This window comes from Schistocerca nitens, chromosome 5 (genome assembly GCF_023898315.1).
Source record: "Schistocerca nitens isolate TAMUIC-IGC-003100 chromosome 5, iqSchNite1.1, whole genome shotgun sequence".
NCBI classification, from domain to species: domain Eukaryota; kingdom Metazoa; phylum Arthropoda; class Insecta; order Orthoptera; family Acrididae; genus Schistocerca; species Schistocerca nitens.
Window position 1 is genome coordinate 564,020,822 of NC_064618.1, and position 19,310 is coordinate 564,040,131.

Here is a 19,310-nt window from a genome sequence, read left to right on the forward strand (position 1 = left end):
TGTTATTTAAACAGTAAAGCAAAAATCTGCTTGGCAAAATAATGCGAGTAATACTATGTTACTGTGAATTTCTTGTCACTTTCCACTCAGTAACTGAGATTAATGAATTTGCATTATAACCTCTGTAACATTTTTAAATGCATGTGTTAATGACAGGTTTGATATTGGTAAGAACTCTGAAGCCAAATGTAATGGACTCCACCAGTTTTGTTATTAAATTAAAACAATATATTGTGGTGGCAGTTTGCCTATACTTACACTGCTGAATGTTAGTACTTGTCCAAATACAAGACAAGAGTAGTCTTGAATGAAGGTGGTTTACTCCTTTCACTGGTATAATTTACACTAAAGGCAGATGGTGCCCAGCAGTTTTAAAACTTGGGCACGTTACTCTTTGGAAGGTGGTGATATCAGCTATTCCTACTAAGCAAGTACCCAGTTTTATTATTTAAGTGACACTACAGCGGCTGAACCTGGCTAGGCATTCTTACTACAAGTGTGGAAAGAAGTGTGCGGCTACCACGCTACTGTTTCTTTAGACAGGCATGGTATGGATCTTTGTGTAAAAGATTTCAGAGTAAACATTTTCCACCACTCTGATCTCTTGTGACAGAAAATAAAAACACCTACATCCGTCCTTATGATTTTATTTTATTTTATTTTGTTGCTACCAGTTTCGACGCTTCATTGCATCATCTTCAGCCTTTTTTGATGTGGTACAGGTTGATACAATCCCCATACATAACCCATCTCTGGCTGAGGGAGCCATTGAGGCCATGTACTGTGAGTGAAGTGGGTGAAAGAAAGAAGAAATGGAGTGAAAGGAGAGAAGAGAAAATCATTATGATTGGAATGTGGAACATTCTGAGACTTGTACAGCAAGGCAAATTAGAAACAGAGGGGTAGACAATGGAGATTATAGATTTAACTACTCAGGGCATGAGAGAGCTGATATTTATGAACTCTGACTACTAATAGGCAAGAGTATGAAGGGAAAAAACTATAAAAGGAAGATATGTAAATGAAATATATGATGTGACTGAAAGAAACAATAAGAGACTTAGTACTCATACAAGTATATCTGCCAGCTGAGCAACATCTCAACGAAGAGGTAGAAGAGTGTTTTGAGAAGATAGAAAAACGAATGAAAGAGGATAAAAGAGGGGAGCATATATTAATGTTATGAAAGATGCAAATTCAACAACGGGTGAACGCAGAGGGGGCTAATACATTGAGAGTTATGGTCTTGGAAGAAGGAGCAAGAGAGGGCAGAAGTTAGTAAACTTCTGTTTTCTTTGAGCACCACAAAATGTGATGGTACACTAGGACTGAATGATAAACAGTACCAAATTGACTATTTAGTAAATAGTTTGAGAATGCAAAATGTTGCCCAGGAGCAGTACTTGCTCGGATCACAATTCAGACAATGGAGAGCTGTGTATTAGACTAAAGAATGTCAGTAAAGCTATGAAAAGAGAAATCCTGAATTTAGAAACATTAAAGTAAGAGGGAAAACCTATGGGAGTACAAGGCTACTTTCTAGAAAAATTAAAAAAAAAAATCAGTGTCAGTATCACTGAAAGATGAGAAAACTTAATAATTTAAAGTCAGCAGCAAAACAAATACTAGGAACAGAGAGAGGGTATGGAAAGTGTGGAGAATATATAAAATGGTCAATAAAATGGAGTAAAGGAAGACATGTAAAAATTTAACACTGAACAGGTAAATGAATGTACAAGGTTTTTAGTAATGGATTATGAAGGGGGAGAGACTGACTCAGACAGAAGTGGATTAAGCAGAAATATAATTACATTGAATGATAGAGAGAGATGGCAGTTATGACTTCATGCAGAAAGAAGCAATGGTGTTGATGTGTGGGAAGGAGGGATGAGAGAGTTTCATGGACATAGAGACACAGTACATTGATGATGAATGATCCATGTGGTTTAAAGGAGAGATGGAAAGAATGTATTCAGTGGTTAAATGAAGGTGAAGGAAGACAAGAGACAGAAAAACTCGATTAGAAAATAGAAAGAATAGTGAATGAAGAAGAGAAGAGCTAAAAAAAAGGAAAAGAATATTGGTTGCAGCTCTTAAGAAGATTTACAATGTAAAGGGTAGAGGGACTGATGAGCTTCCAACAGAAATATTAAAAGCCGTAGCTGCAAAAGGAGAGGGAGGGCTGTTGAGAATATGCGGGAATATATACTCAAAAGGAGAGTTGTCTAATGGCTTCTGGCATTCAATCTTGGTGCCCATACAGAAGAAAAACAACAGAAGCAAATGTGAGGAACATAGAACCTTAAGTTTGGTACAATGTATGTACTAAGAGTCCTAAGAGAGAGGTGAATTGAAAAGAATAGAAATATTTATGCTACTTTTATTGGGTTGGAAAAACCTTGTGATAAGTTGAGGTGAGGTAGACTCATTCTCATTCTAAACAAACACAAAATTGATTGGAGAGAAAAAAAATTGATTAAGAAGTTATATCACAAGCAAAAAGCTGAGACAGAGTTGGCGGAGAACTAACAAAGGGAATGGGAATAGGCAGAGGAGTCAGCCAGTGATGGTGCCTTGTACCTACACTGCCTGTCTACCTAGAAGGGATTGTAGCAGAGTGGATGGATGGAATAAGAGGTGTGTGGCAGAAACAAAAGGGTGGAGTGTCCTGCTTTGCTGATGACATGGTAGTAGTGGTGAAATGCAAGAAGGTGCTTAGTAAAATAGTGCAAGACCTGATCAGCAGATGTGAAATGTGTGGAATGAAAATAAATAAGGAAAAAACCAAAAATATATTGGGAGGAAAAGGAGAGAAGACTAAAACAAATTGCAAAATTCAAGCACTCGAGGACTTACAATGTGGCACACAAGCAGTATCAAAAATAACGATAGCTAAGGAAACATTCAAGAAAAAGACGAAATTTGTATGAGGGCCACTGTATAAAAACCGGAGGAAAAGATGAACCACATTCTGTATATGGTGCATAGTTTTACATAGTACAGAGACCTGGAGATTGTAAAAAGATGAGACACTGGAAATGCGTGGATGGAGGAAACTAGCCAGTTTGAGTTGGGATGGCAGGATGAGGAATGAGGTGGTGGTATGAGAGATGGAGAGAACAGTAATTTCAGAGACACTATAAGGAAAAGAGTAAAAAAATGAATAGACTACATTTTGGAATGCCAGTGCTTACTCCAGCAAGGAATTGAATGGGTTCTAAAAGGGGGGGGGGGGTGTTAGAGTATACAAAGAAGATACCAACTAATGGGCAGTGTCAGTGGGGAAGCCTATAACTATGTAGGACTAAAAAGGAAAGCACAAGACAGCGAGAGGTGGTGAAGTACTATGCCTGGACCTGCCCCAGACAGAAATGCTGCTGGTGGTGGTGGTGGTGGTGGTGGTGGTGGTGGTGGTGGTACTCTGCAGATGACATGGGCTATGTTCAAGAAGGAAGTTTGGAAAGTTTAGGAAGACAGTATTCGGGCTCTTACTATTTTTATTGAGATTTCAGTTGAAACTGCTTTCAGTGTGTAATTCCAGAGTAGTTTTATTTTTAAATGCGACTATTTGTGGTAGGGTCATACGAGAAAGGCAGGGGTCATGCCACTTCAAGGACAAGCAGTTAAAGTTTTTCCCATCGTTATGACACTTGAAGACAATGCGAGACCAATTGTGATTGCATACTATATGGAAAACTGGACAGCCACTGATTGTATGCCAGATAAGACCTCTATCAGGATAGATACAGTGTAAGCATAGACAAGAAAAGTGCATGTGCAGGAATTTTTTCTTGTACTTCTGAGCAAATAACAAATTCTATGATATAAACGTGAAGGAACAAACTAAACTGTATGACCAGCTGAGCATAAGGGAGTTACGAAGCACGAATATCAATTCTCCTACCGATATGCTATTGAAGTGAAAGGGAGTTGCCCTTGATGAGATGAGTAGTGTGGGCTCAGAGAGGTGAGAAACCAACTGGAAAAGTATGATGAAAAGATACTAATTGCCAATGTATTGAGTGCAAAGTCACACAGTTTGAATTAAAGTGCTTCAAAGTTGCTTGTACAAAGTAGAATATTTATTTCATAAATGGTCCTCAGATGTTTTTTGGTCCTCAGATGTTACTATTGTACAAAAGACAATCCTATTGCTACTTTAATAAACAATTTGGTTGTTTTCTAAAAAAATTCTGTACACATGCTCTTGATCAAATTTTCCTCTTTTCGTGAACAGTGTTATGAAGAAAGTGCTTCATGGATATACAAGGGTGAGATACGTATCACTTTTAATAAGAAAGTCTGCATTCTGCATTAATATAAAGATTATGAATATGCCATAAACATTCTAGAAACATGCTGATGCAGGAAACTAATTTCTTTCAAGAAGTTTATCATGACTGTGGAGCTTGTTGCAACTAAAATGTTCTGAGTTACTGTAGCTGAAAATGAGGTAAAAGCAGCCAGGTTTTCAGCATAAATTTCAGTGTGGCAGCGCAAAACACAAATTGTTAATCGGAGATTTGCCTTGTGTTTTAGTCAATGATGAAGTGAGAATGGATTTACAGTTTATGGATTCCAGCCTAAATAGAAATTGAATTTTCTTTTGAAATTGACAGACTCACAGTAACAGTATTTTGGCTGTTAATAAATATTGTACTTATCACAAGAGTAAAATATGACTAATAGAAAAGTTCAATAATGGACCTGTGACTTCTGTTTTACTACAATATTACCTGATGGTAATGTTGGTGGGTGTTGAATAAAATAAAGTATTTACCTGCATGTTTTTGTCTTTCTTTGCTCTCTCTTTATTACTTGGTGTTCCTCATGCCCAAGTTTTGTGAAATTTTAGCACGAGTTTGTTTCCCTAGTTATTATGTTGATTATTTTCATATGCAGATTTTGTTTAGTCAGCTCTCAATAATACTGGAACACTTGTACGATGCAGTAAGCGTGTCAGCTGGACAAGACTAGAGGCCTAGTTGGCCTTGCATCTGCAGGAGGCTTCTGGAAACTTAAGGTTAGAATGAGAACGTGAATTGTGGGTACGACTGCATGTTTGACCTCCATAGGAAGGGATTGCCATTCTTGGTCCAGAGCTGCTCTCAGCATGACAAGTCTCTGAGAACAAGACAACGTACAGCGACTTGCCTTTAGGCTGCAGCCCAAACATGTCCTGTGAGATTGAGGAGAGGAGAAAGTACTTTTGTAAATTTCTAAGGCCTCCTGTAGACTCGGACAGTCGTAGCTCATTAGCTGAAAGTCGTGGGAATCTTTGTGTTTATCTGAAGATGTATCACCACAGTTATTGATTTGTAGTGAAATGTAATGCCAAAGCTCTCCCAGGTGATGAGTGGCAAACACATTGCTGGTGATCCCTCATGCATATTTTGAATCTTTCTGTGCTCAGTCCTTTATGATAATACCATTCCAGTGTTTCTAGCAAGCACATAATTGCGTATCAATCATTGGTGCCTCTCATAACTGTTAACTATCCTATACTTAACCTTCTTGCTCTTTAAACAAAGAATGAAAAACATATTTGGTCTTGTACAGGTGTTACATCATTATTGTCAAACTGCTATGTGTTCTATTTTCACTTCCATCTTTTTGGAGCCTGTATTATGCTAGATCTCATAATGTGTTTCACGCAAGTTTTTTTGTCAGCTTGTTAGGAGGAGAAGTCCCCAAGAAATTTTTTAAAGGATTTGATCACTGAAGTATATTGCATTCACATACTGTTTGTTCCATATGGATATAAAGCCAATATTGTAACACGGATTTCATTGGGTGGATATCCAAATAAATTTTAAACAATTAGGTGACTGAAGGTAAAATCTTAAAGGACATAAGGCTACATCATTTTCTTCTTCAAATTTTTCTACTACTTGATTGATGTTTTGGCCCCTCTGTGGGGATATTCTTTAGGATCATGTGGAGTTCATGGTTAGCAGAACACTGTTAGCTGGTAGTGTTCAGATAATGTCAAATGTCAAGAGATTCTAGAGAAGATCTCAGCAGAGGCATCCAAACATCAATTGATTAGAAAAACTTGAAGTGGAAAATGATACAGCCTTGTATTCTAGAAGATTTTTTTGTCAGTGATGGTTTTACCTTCAATGACAGTGGCCACAAAATCCTGCAGACTCACATTAGGTGACCGTTTTGTTGAAAATGAGCTTGGGTTATTTTGATTCAGGAACTCGGGATGACCCATTTAGTTGTGACTGTTTTTTCAGATAATTGCAGTAAAGTCTGGCTTAACTTGCTGACATTTAAACATCATTATTGACAGACTGAATTTTGTAACTTAAACCTAGTTTATGTGACGTCATTGCCTTGTGCCACATGTTGCATGAAATTAGTGGCATGCAAATGGTTTCATATAAGTCTGTAGACATGGCGCTGTCAGTAAGAGCCGTATATTCTTGCGTAAAATGAAAATTTTAGCAGCTGTGTGAGTTGTGGCGGAGTTAATGCTTATTTGCGTGAGACCGCTACATAAGACAAAAGATAAAAAAATTAAGAAACTTGTTTGGGCTAGTGACTGAATCAAGAAAAGACGTCAGCTCAGTTGCTCAGTGACCTAAAAGTTATTTTAAACATCTTAGGACGTTACCAGACCAGTCCATGTTTCTTTTAAATACATTTAACAATCAATAAAGAAAAATAAAAGTTACTGTAATGTGTGAAAAGAATGTGGAAGTGGAGTTCATTGGCCAAGGACATGGAGAAGCATAATTGCTTTGGGAGGGGGAGGGGAGGGGGAGGGGGGGGGGGGCGGGGGCTGATACACGCAAACTGGCAGCAATAATTATTTGAAACGGGTTGCATTAGGAAGAGAATGGTTTTCCACCTACTTGCTTACAGATGGAGCTGTACCTTGACAAAATTTAAGAGTTTAAAAATATATACAAATACTACAAATTTTGCACTACAGATTGTGAATGTGTAGCACTGATATAACTTTTTAAATAAATGAACATTGAATAAAGAATTGAGCTTAGCAGATTTGTGTATCCTTTCCACCTGTACACAGTTTCCCTCAAAAAATGAACCAGCCAACTTGAACCATGGGATTTTTGTCTTGTAGTCGTGGACTATTCCACTGCTAGATATTTTGCGTGCCTGTGTTTTTCTTAGTTCATTTGTACAATATTCCTAATTGAATGCATTATGCCCTGTAGCACAGACATCACCAGTCCTTCAACATTCAGATAGCATAGCATAGGATGGTCTCAAGTGCAGCAACACGTCGCTGCCCGTTTTTGTAGTCAACATAATTGAAATCTCCCGAACACCTGCGCATAGCAAAGATGTCCAGGAAGTCAAGAATTTCTTCCTTTCCCCACTTCATATTTCAATTTGTTTACACTATACTGACACACCCCACCTCAAAACCTGTGCAAGTGGTGTCGCCAAAGTTGGAATGAGATGAAACTGCTTAGTTTCATCAGTAAGTTGTACAAACGTGTTCCGCGCGTGTGCAACAGTCAGGTAGCACAGTCACATGTAACCTAGTGTCTTAGTGCAAACTAGACTTTGGATAACACCATTTTAGAAGCTTTTGCTGTGTAGTAGTTATAATATTTCAACAGTGGCAGTTTGCTGTGTACATCAGTGTTCCTGCTGTGCATGTTCTTCATTTAAATGAAAAGAAAGCTTTTCTGGAATTTGTGCTTTTGTCATTTGCAATGTGCAACAAAATTAAGAGATCACTTTTTTGAAACTGTAGAAATGTCTTCGATTCTAATGTGTGAGTTCAAAATTTAGCTCAAAGGTGCACACAACCTCCCTTTGTAACAGTGCAAAAGCATGGCACCCAGCGACATCACTCATGAGCTCAGCGATGCTTCAAACACCAAGGTGTCAACACATGCAAAAAAAGACCACAGCTCAGAAGTTCATGTGTGCTTTAAGGTGGGTTAATGATGTCACATCGACACTAAATTTTACCACATTTATGCCCAATGCCACCGTGGATGTGTCATAAGATGGGAAGGCCACCACACTCCCTCTTACCCATATTTCACTCCTCCTTTTCATGCCTCTGTGATGGAGATCAGAACCATGACACCCAGCATTGAAATGATGTGATATTCTTATCGATAGCTGAGAAAAACATTTCAGACCTACTGCCACTATACTGCTAGCGTAAAGACACAGTCAATGCCTTCTGTGCACGATAGCAATCGAGATACTATTGAAGACAGTGCTGCCAAAGCAGAGTTACTAAAAACAGCCTTCTGAAATGCCTTTACAAAAGAAGACTAAGTAAATATTCCAGAATTCGAATCAAGAACAGCTGCCAACATGAGTAACATAGAAATAGATATCTTCGGAGTAGTGACACAACTTAACTTAAATCACTTAATGAAAGCAAGTCTTCTGGTCCAGACTGTATACCAGTTAGATTCCTTTCAGAGTATGCTGATGCAATAGCTCCATACTTCACATTCATGTACAACCTTTTGCTCAACGAGAGATCCATACACAAAGACTGGAAAGCTGCAACAGCTCACACCAATATTCAAGAAAGATAGTGGGAGTAGTCCACTAAATTACAGGCCCATACAATTAACGTCGATATGCAACAGGATTTTGGAACATATATTGTGTGGAAACATTATGACTTACCTCGAAGAAAACGGTCTATTGACACACAGTCAACATGGGTTTAGAAAACATTGTTCTTGTGAAACACAAAATTTGAGTGCTATCAACAGGGATTTCCAATTGATTCTGTATTTCTGGATTTCCAGGAGGCTTTCAACACTGTACCACACAAGCAGCTTGCAGTGAAATTGCGTGCCTGTGGAATATCGTCTCAGTAATGTGACTGGATTCGTGATTTCCTGTCAGAGAGGTCACAGTCCATAGTAGTTGACAAAGTCATAGAATAAAATAGAAGTGATTTCTTACATTCTCCAAGGTAGTGTTATAGGCCCTTTGCTGTTCCTTATCTATATAAACGATTTAGGGGACAATCTGAGCAGCTGTCTTAGATTTTTTGCAGGTGATGCTGTCGTTTATCAACTAGTAAAGTCAGCAGAAGATCAAAACAAATTGCAAAATGATTTAGAAAAGATGTATGTATGGCGTGAAAATTGGCAACTGACCCTAAATGATGAAAAGTGTGAGGTCATCTACATGAGTGCTAAAAGAAATACATTAAAATTCATTTACATGATAAATCAGTCAAATCAAAAGGCCATAAATTCAACTAAATACCTAGGAATTACAATTATGAACAAATTAAATTGGAAGGAACACACAGAAAACATTGTGGGGAAGGCTAATGAAAGACTGCGTTTTATTGACAGGACACTTAGGAAAGGTAACAGATCTACTAAGGAGACTGCCTGCACTACGCTTGTCCATCTTCTTTTAGAATACTGCTGCAGAGTGTGGGATCCTTACCAGTTAGGATTGACGGAGTACATCGAAAAAGTTCAGAGAAGGGCAGCATGTTTTGTATTATCGCAAAAGAGGGTAGTGAGTGTCACTGAAATGATAACAGGATTTGGGATGGACATAATTAAAACAAAGAAGTTTTTCGTTGCTGCAGAATCTTCTCACAAAATTCCGATCACCAACTTTCTCCTCAGAGTGTGAAAATATTTTGTTGACGCAGACCTGTATAGGGAGAAATGTTCACCATGATAAAATAAGGGAAATTGGACCTCATACGGAAAGATAGAGGTGTTTGTTCTTTCAGCACACTATATGAGATTGGAATAAGAGAAAATTGTGAAAGCACTTAAATGCGATTTGCAGAGTATCCACGTAGATGTAGAATCGGCATGAAAGTTCTTGATAACGTTTGACACTTCTACCAACCGTTGGCCATTTCAACCCTACTTTAAGGATATCATGGGACTGCATCATCATTGAACATGAGCTGACCTCTTTGGGGTATACTGCGACCACAAATTTTGCTCCAGTATATGGTACCCACATTCCTTAGTTGAGCACATTATGTATGTACCTTTTAGAAACTTCAACACACATTCAGTCTCTTTGTTGCTCAAGCACTTCAGGGTTAGGCAGCCCCTTTGAAACCCTTTAGGTGGGATGTAACTGCCTTTAGGCACTAGATCAGCCACGAGGTTGAATGTGTGTCCCAAGTATCTGAGATGTAAATTTGTAACATGCTCAACAAAGGCTTGTGAGTAACTCCAAGGGTACTGCTGAATTGGGGGGGGGGGGGGGTCTCAGAGGAACCCTTTGCCATTTTATTCATGCTTGTGTTAATATTGCAGCTTTCCATGATCACACCACAGGAGGGTGTGAAAAAGTAAAGATGAAAAGTGCAAATACACATTTCTGCCTTGCATCACATTTAAATTTCATAAAATGGATTTGAAAGGTCCCTAGTGGCTCCACACTGTACACTGGAGCAAGAATTGTGGTCACACTACACTTCAAAGGGATCAGAGCACATTCAATGGGATTGTGGCCCCACAATGTTGTTACAGTAGGTTTGAAATGCCTTGGCATGGAATCAGTGTCGAACCTTGTCAAAAACATCGTCCTGCTCCTCATCTCACTGCCAACTGTTAATATTGGCTGTGAATTTGTGGGAATCAAAGCCCCACAAGAAGGGATGGTTTCATTGACACCCTTTACGTCACCCTCTGTGGTCTTTTTGTGTCGATGTTTTCCTTGGCCTCGTGGTGGTTGCCTCCATCACAGAGGTGTCAAAAGAGGGACGAATTTCAGATAAGAGCGCATGTGATGACCTTCCCATTGTGTGTGACGTGTCCATGGTCGAGTTGCACAGAATTGTGGTAAAATTTCGTTCCAGTGTGATACCATTAACCCACCTTATAGCTCCCATAAATATCTTGGCTGCAGCATTATTATTATTATTATTATTATTATTTATTATTATTATTATTATTATTTTTTTTTTTGCATGTTCGACTCCTAGTTGTTTGAAGTGTTGCTGAGCTGGAGGGTGACATCGCAGGTCATCATGCTTTTGCATCATTACAGAGGAAGGATGTTGGCACCTTTGAGCCAAATTTCAAACTTATGCGTCAGAATGCAAGAAAATTTTGCATTTCAGAAAAGTTATCATTTAATTTTGTTGCACAATGTAGTTGTATGTAGACTCAACGCTGGTGAACATAGAACACGAGGAATAAGAAAGGACAAGTTCACTCTAAGTACTCATAATACAATAATGTAGGACTAGAATATGTTGTTGTTGTTGTTGTTGTTGTTGTTGTTGTCTTCAGTCCTGAGACTGGTTTGATGCAGCTCTCCATGCTCCTGTGCAAGCTTCTTCATCTCCCAGTACTTACTACAACCTACATCCTTCTGAATCTGTTTAGTGTATTCATGTCTTAACATTTAAAACACAGTCAACCAGAAGTATCTGATTTAAGAAATAACAAGATTTCTTTTCTAAATTTTGAAAACAGAATTTGATTTTTCATTATTTAAAAATACGCTATACCTGTCAATTATCTGATATATTGCTGGTGTGAGATGGAGAGCCAATTCACTCTGAATATAGCAGTGGTGCTCAGAAAGAAGGTATTTGTCAACCGACAGAAAATAATGTTCAGGAGTGGGATCAGAATGTGATCCACTTTGCTGCTGACGCATTTGTACTGAAACCTTCAGACTTTTTCGGAAGGTAACTTGTTACATGTTGAAATGAGGGTTGACAGGTGCAAGAGGTTGGAGTGAACTATGTAGTGGTTAATAAAAAAAATAATAAGAAGAGAAGAAAAGGTTGACAATATGGAAGAAATCGTGAATAAAAATGTTTTTTTCAAAATCGTTAATGACCGTGAAAAAGGGGAAAAATGAAAAGCAAATCGGACTTTGTATTACAGAAAAGCTATCGGACTTCGTTATTAGGAAAAGCTATTGTTGGGGTGGTCCTTGTGGCGTTTTTGAGCAAAAGTTAAACCAATTTCCAGTACAAAACTTACTGAAAAGAAACAGAGAATAAAAAAATGTAACTGACATGGGGAAGTGGCGTAGATAAATCATCCTTTACCAGGTTAACTTGTCTTCTTTCGGGCGGCGTCCAGGTCTTCAATTCTGCGTGAAAAGTCTGCTTCGAAATCTTGCAATCGTCCAGGAATCACTAATTTATACCAATTAAAATCATCTTGATACTGTATGCAATTTAATTCACTTTGCTACTTCCATCCACCGAATTTCTTAACAACTTCCACAATGTCTACACATTACAATCAAATCAAGACAAGCTAATAAGTTTTTTTTTAACGTCTTCATCAGATCACATCTGCCTTAAGCTTCGGCTAACAAGAGACAATTGAAACGGTTACAATTTTGGTATTTTCTCGGCCGTCGAGCGCTCATACCGCTGCAACGGGATATTTTTATCTGAGGGAACGAGTGTATCGCGGCGAAATTCAAAGCCCCGCTACAACTAGCTGCAGAGAATCATTCAGCTTTTTGAAAGATGGTGAAAGATTATCATGATATTGTGTGGCAACCAATTAAAAATGATACAGTAGTTCTTGATCTTTGCAAGTCACGCCAAAAAGGAAAAACAACAAAACATCACATGAGTGACGGGAGTATATACCTAGGCTGGTGGAAATGAGTGGGTTTTTCAGCATCTAGGGAAATAAGAGCAAGGACATACAGAAGTACTGAATGCTGAGAAAGTATACTGAAATATAGATTGTGAAATGAAAGAAAAATAGCACTGTGGAATGTTGACAGAAAAGTGAGACAATGCATTTGCTTGGTGAAAGCAGTGAAGAACTGAGAAAAAACAGATAGAAGTGGAGGGGGAAGTAACAAATCTAATTCTAAAATTTGAATATATGTGTGTGGGTGTGGAGGGGGTGGGCAGGGGTGGAGAGACCAAAACTTGACTCCACTAAAGAGGTTCAAATGGATGTAAGTTGTAATTATGCAGAGATGAAGAGAGTTGTGCAGGATAGACTAGTGTCGAAGCTGCATCAAAGACAGTCTTTAAACTAAAGAGCTTGACAGTATGTAAAGTTACTTAAATGCAGTTAAAATCACATTTTTTATGTCTTCATTTTCTGTACACATAACCAAGTTCCAAGAATGTTCGTCGGTTACATTAATTATGGGCTTCTAGTTGTGTAAATTTGCTCTCAGTTCAGTTATTGTGTTATATAAAACTTTTTTGCAGGTTTAGAACCAACGGTGCAGCACTGTTTGACAGACTTTTTACGCTTGGTTTCATTTGATGACAAACTCTTGGCTGATGTTTGTGTATTCTTGAACCGTCATCCAAAATGTTTGCCATGTGAAGAGGAGTTGAAAAAGTTCTGCGAAACGATAGTAGCATGCCTTTCATCCTTTGCAACACCTGCTGCTAAACGTGAAGCAATTCGCCAGTTTCATGAAAATGTTTCAAAAATTGGAGATTTTCTAACTGATGCTTTGAAAAAGCGGCAGAGAAAAGAAATTATTTATTCTTGCCTGAAGATAGTTTATACAGCTATAGCTAATAAAGGTATGTACAGATTTTATAATTATTGTTAATCAATTTCTGTAAACATGTGACATTTCTGAGAGTTGTTTTGTATGAAGATACATACACACAGCATTCCAAGCTAGCAGTTTTAAAAAAACTAAATTCTGTTCAGATAATTTCATTACATGGTAAATTTGAAAAATAAAGTACAGTGCTCATGGAATATTAACAGTGCTGTCAGTGGACTTGTGAGGATAATGCTATAGCAAGAACATAGATGATTTATGGAACATAGTACTTTATAGTGTGATACGATGAAGTACAGGTTGTGCGTAGCACTGAACACATTTACTGGACAACAGTAATACAGGTTACAGATTTGGCTGAGCACTTGTTTTCTAATCACTTAAATAATACTGCTTCTTCGGCAGTGTGTGCCAGGTGGCTGACCCAGGTGACCTCTGTAAGCGAGCTTGTGAACTGTATGGATGCGTGATCCCTCAAATCATGCGTGGCATGAGTGAAAGTACATACCACCTCCCTTCAAGGGGGTGGGAACCCACATATGTGTGCGAAAACACTAGGCACAGAAAAAATTTGTGGTACAGAGAAGAAACATGCTACAGAAAATAGCACTGGTACTGTGGGAAAAAAAGCACTAGTTCCACAAGGGACTGAGATTACGAGTTGTGGAAAACACCAATGATGGCACTGACATCCTTTACACTGCCCAGTGATGGTGACTGCCACAGCATATGGCGGGCAGTCACTGGCGAGTAGGGGCGGAAGTGATATGGGGGAGGTTCGGTGTGCCGGCCCTCTCTTGTGAGAGGCCATAGGGCTGGACTGGGAATGGCATGTGTATAGCGGCATCCTCATTCATGTCGCCAGTCAATGCCGGAGGTGTCTGCGAGTCTGTAGGAGATGACAACCACACAGGACCCAGTAACGGAGGTGGCGGTGGCTTCAGTGTCAGGTGCAGTGGGGGCTGCACCAGAGACGGCAGTCGAGGAGTGGGGGTGGAGGCAGGAACACCAGATAGCAATTTGCCAGGCAACAACCTCCTCTGTGGTGAGAACCAGACCATCTGAGATACAGGAAGAGGCATTGGTGGTGGTGGGGGCCGAGAGGCAGTGGGCGCTTGATGGCGGCAGTAACTCAGGTCAGCCAGAAGCCAAAACCAGGAGCCCAGACAGGGGTACTTGGCTGGAACTATCACAGAGCTGGTGACGCAAGTGGATGCAGCATCGGATGCATCAGGTGAAGAAGGGTCTGCAGTTGGCATCCATGTAGCAGCTCCACTAGGCTCTTGTCACCCACCGAAGTGAAATGGTATGAACTCAAAAAAACAGTCTAAAGCAGCTTCAGGGGACCTGCCAAATATATACTTCCGCATCTGAGTAGTAAATGTCCAAACCATGTGTTCAACCTCACAATAAAATTGAGGATAAAACAGGGGGTGCTATGAGATGGTGAACACCACTAGTCTGCCAAAAAGATGCAAATTTGAGAGAAACGAATTGGGGGTCGTTATTGGTAACCATAGTATACGGAAGTCTCTAAATTGCAAAAATCTTAGGACCGAAATAGTGGCTACTGCAGATGTGGATGATCAACGTGCCACATGGGGAAACTTGGAATAGGCAGCCACTACAGTAAGCCAATACTGATTTAGGAAGGGCTCAACAAAATCAAGATGTAGATGCTGCCACGGGTGCTGCAGTGTTTGCCAGGAGGAAAAAGGTGCCCGTGGGCTGCCTGATGCTGAACAGAGTTAGTGCAAGCAGCAATAAGCCATGTAATGTCCCTCTCTATGCCCAGGTAATACACATGCTGGTGAGACAAAGCTTTGGTGTGAGAGGTCCCCGTATCTTCATTCAGAAGCCGTGGCACAGTATGGCGTAAGGAAGTGGGAATCACAACCTGGGGAGCAGCATTCCCTGTAGCAAACAAAAGAACCCCATCAAACAGAGAAAAACAGTTCTTTAAGTAGAAGCAATTACACGCGAGATCCAAGGCACTGTCCAGGGCTTTTTCCGGCTAGCAGTGCTGCACAAAAAAGATATGACCTGATTAAGTACAGGATCCATGGCAACAGCCGATGCTGTCATGGCACTAGTGATGGTAAAACCACCGACTGCATTCTGGTTCTCAATATCTAAATAGAAGCAAAGCAAGTTGTCCGATCGAACACCAGATCCGGCATTGGCATGTTGTGCTGTCAGCTAGTAATGGATCAGATAATGATAACAGGAGAGGAAAAGAGCCCACTGCTGCAAATGATGCACTGCCTTGTCTGTCATGGAAGCTAGAGAGTTAAAAAGAGCAACCAACAGCTTGTGATCTGTGATTAACTGGGGCTTAGAATTAAACAAAAAGATGTGAAATTTCTTGAGGCGAACACAATCGCTAAAGTCTACTTTTCAGTCTGAGAATACTGCTTCTGAGAATTGAAGTTAAAGTGTTAGAAGTGTAAGCAATGGGTCGTTCAGACCCGTTCGTGTGTTTGTCTGCCAACATCACACCGAGACTCTCAGATGCTGACCTGGCTGACCAGTAGAAACTTAAGATAGTACACAACTTTACCTAGAAACACCTCCAGTTCCCTAATGGGGGTTGGCCGCAGCAAAGCTGCAATTGCATCAACATGGTGATGCAACAGCTTGACCCCTGTGCGAGAAATCTCAAAACCTAAGTACTTGATTGATGGCTGTAAAAGATTGCACTTGAGACCTGCATACTGCAAAACAGAAAACAGTGATCAGAGATTTCTAAGGTGGTCTTTATTGGAAGAACCCAAAACAATATCATCGAGGTAATTGATGCAGTTGGTCACAGGCTGTCATCTATACATACACTCATCTAGATGAATGCTAGACTGGTAGAATATTAGCAAATGATGACAAAATATTTTTCGCAAAAAGGTGCTGTGTAAAGGTGGCAACATATGCTTAAAAGCAAGTGATTTTAAGTCACAGAACAAGTAAAAAAATAGTGTCCTATATGCTTTCTGTGCACTCAAGTATTTACCAAAAGTGAGCTATCAATGGTACAAACTGGAATACAGAGGGAGACAAAGCTTCAATAATTTTAAATTCCAAAAGTAATCATTCATTTACCTAAACATAAAAATTCACAATGTAATGCCAATTATTTTCAATGCCATAAATATGAAAAAGTTCTATTAATATAAATAAATACAACATTTTCATACTACTTTATTTATAGAAATACACATTTTATTTACTTTTCCTTCAAGTAAGATGCACAATTTGTCTCTAAAGAAGTTGGCAACCTTAGTTATTGCTCTTGTACAACCAAAAAAAGTTGAACAAATAGATGAAGATGTTTCTTCCCTGAAAATTAGTGAAAAGACTCATATAACCGACATAACCATAAGAGACTTGTCAGTCATTTGTTTCACATAAAATGAAATTACTCCTACCTGGAGAATAAATTAACATCCCTATAGCTGACATTGCCACAGAAACTAGTTTTATACTTTTCATTTGACTGAAAAACGTGACTGAATGAAGAAACAGTTGACTGGCCAGCCCATTGTTAGTTGTGCCATTGCTAATGAAGATAAAAAGTATTTTATTTTCTCTCTTTCTGATTTTTAATTGTGCTTTGTTTTAATTATTTTTCTAGATGACGGCAGAGAGCCTTCCCCTAGTTTGGCAGTTGTCTTGGGACTTCTTGAGCCGGAGTTCATTAGATGTGAAGTAAAAACTGTGCTTGATAACAGCACATCTCATGATGTAGTGAGAAAGGCATTGCAAATATTTTGTCACTGGCTGACAGTATGGCCCAGAGCAACATATGTCAATCTATGGATAGATGCTCTTATAAATGAACTTGAAGAAAGAGAGATGTACAGCATTCTTAATGAAGTAACTCTTGAAACCATTGATAAACTCTTTGGATCAATGCAGTTACCTGCCTTACGGCAAGGAGTGGAGACTATTGTGTGGCATATGCTATTCTCCAATTTATACAATCACGAAGTGTTTCGCAAGGTAAATTTAATGAATGTGTACCAACTTTACAAACTGAACAGAGTTTGCTTTATAAACTTCATTGTTGGCAGCATATTTGTCCAAAGGGAAAAAAAAACACATAATTACAGACTGAGAAATGATTTTGTATTTATAGAAACTGTGTAGTTTAATATATTAGTTTTGCAGTTTGTGCACTGTGTGTGGAAATTAAAGTAGCATCTTCTTACGGAATATTTAGTCCATACATTGTAATTTGATACTTTACATGGGATCTGATTTTGGATATTTTATAAGAATTCTTTTACCCATTTGTTCAGGGATTTGTAGCTTTTTCATTATGGGATGATTACAGAGATCACATAACAAAAGTTAGTGTAATGTGCACTACAGAAATGCACTGAAAAATGCCCTGTGTGCAATAGTAAGTGCACAGGTCTGTTTCCAAAGTATTTGTTTAAAAACAGTTAATTTATTTAAAATGTTGTTACCAGTATAAGCAGTGATATACATTTTCAAAGAATTGGAGACATCTGTAAATTGGAAAAGTAACACCCGTCTGTGAACACAGTGACAGTAAGACCTTGATTTTACCATAACTTTGAGTAGCTGGCTAGATGTAGTTGTGTACACAGTAGACACGATGCATTATGTAGAGTGGTCAGAAACAGTGTAAAAAGCTTGTGAGAGTGCTGCATTGTTGGTTGTACTGAGAAATAATGTGAAGAAAAAATCAAATGTGTTCTGCTGTTTCTGAGTTAATTAGTATTGACATTAGCTAATATGCCATTACATGTGCAAATTCAAGCAGCTTGCCAGATACCGTTAGTGTCCGTTGTTATAGTGTAGATGATAATGCAGGAGACTACTCAGTCTTTGGCTAGGGTTGCTGTCTCATGCCCAATTTTTGTGTCGTTTTCATGTTTGGTTAAGGAAACCAAATGAAGAATACACTTGGCAACATCATCCCTGGTGAGCTGCTTGAATTTGTGTGTGCAACAGCTTGATTTGCTAACTTAAATGCTAATTAATTTTGAAGCGGCGCAAAGTATCAAACTTTTTTTGTAACAGTTATATCTCAGCACAACCTACTCTCCAACACCCCAAGCTTTTCAGATTGTGTCCGACCACCCTATAGATGTGTACCTGATAGTAATCAGATCAGTGGGGGCAAGCATCCTACCCCCTCCCACCACCACCACCACCACCACCACCACCACCACCACCACATCAAGTGTCCACCACAGGAGCCTCATTCAAAGAATGCAGCTGCTGCCGGTTGCAGTTGCCACACGCCCGCATCTCGTGGTCGTGCGGTAGCGTTCTCGCTTCCCACGCCCGGGTTCCCGGGTTCGATTCCCGGCGGGGTCAGGGATTTTCTCTGCCTCGTGATGGCTGGGTGTTGTGTGCTGTCCTTAGGTTAGTTAGGTTTAAGTAGTTCTAAGTTCTAGGGGACTTATGACCACAGCAGTTGAGTCCCATAGTGCTCAGAGCCATTTGAACCATTTTTTTGCAGTTGCCACAGGGTTCACTGTCATCACAAATTTACTGAATCATAACATTCTGCCATACTGGCTGCCATTGGATGGATTAAAATACCCCTTTATTTTACAATTATTACTTGCAGTTTTGGCTGTGAAGTCATTTTCAAATGATTATATGTCAACATGAGATATACTTGAATTAGTGCAATCATTAATTATATTATTCACTGGTAGAAATGTAATAGTAAATAATATGTGAGTTTGCTACTATTATAAGTTAGAAAGATTAAAGTATCTTTAATCATTTCTGCTCAACAATAAATGATTTAAATGTACAGCATTGTGATTTCAGTTAATATTAATATAAATGATTGCAAATGT

General features: G+C 39.0%; 1 protein-coding gene across 3 annotated transcripts in view; it reads left to right on the forward strand.

Annotated features, from left to right (window-relative positions):
• The window catches only part of LOC126259667 (ubiquitin carboxyl-terminal hydrolase 35), a 120,336-nt gene that overhangs the window by 56,301 nt on the left and 44,725 nt on the right, over positions 1-19,310 (forward strand). For all 3 annotated transcript variants that reach the window (XM_049956607.1, XM_049956608.1, XM_049956609.1), the window contains exons 4-5: positions 13,160-13,486; positions 17,099-17,466. In XM_049956607.1, the coding sequence (XP_049812564.1) occupies positions 13,160-13,486; positions 17,099-17,466 (695 nt within the window). The remainder of the gene's footprint in view (positions 1-13,159; positions 13,487-17,098; positions 17,467-19,310) is intronic.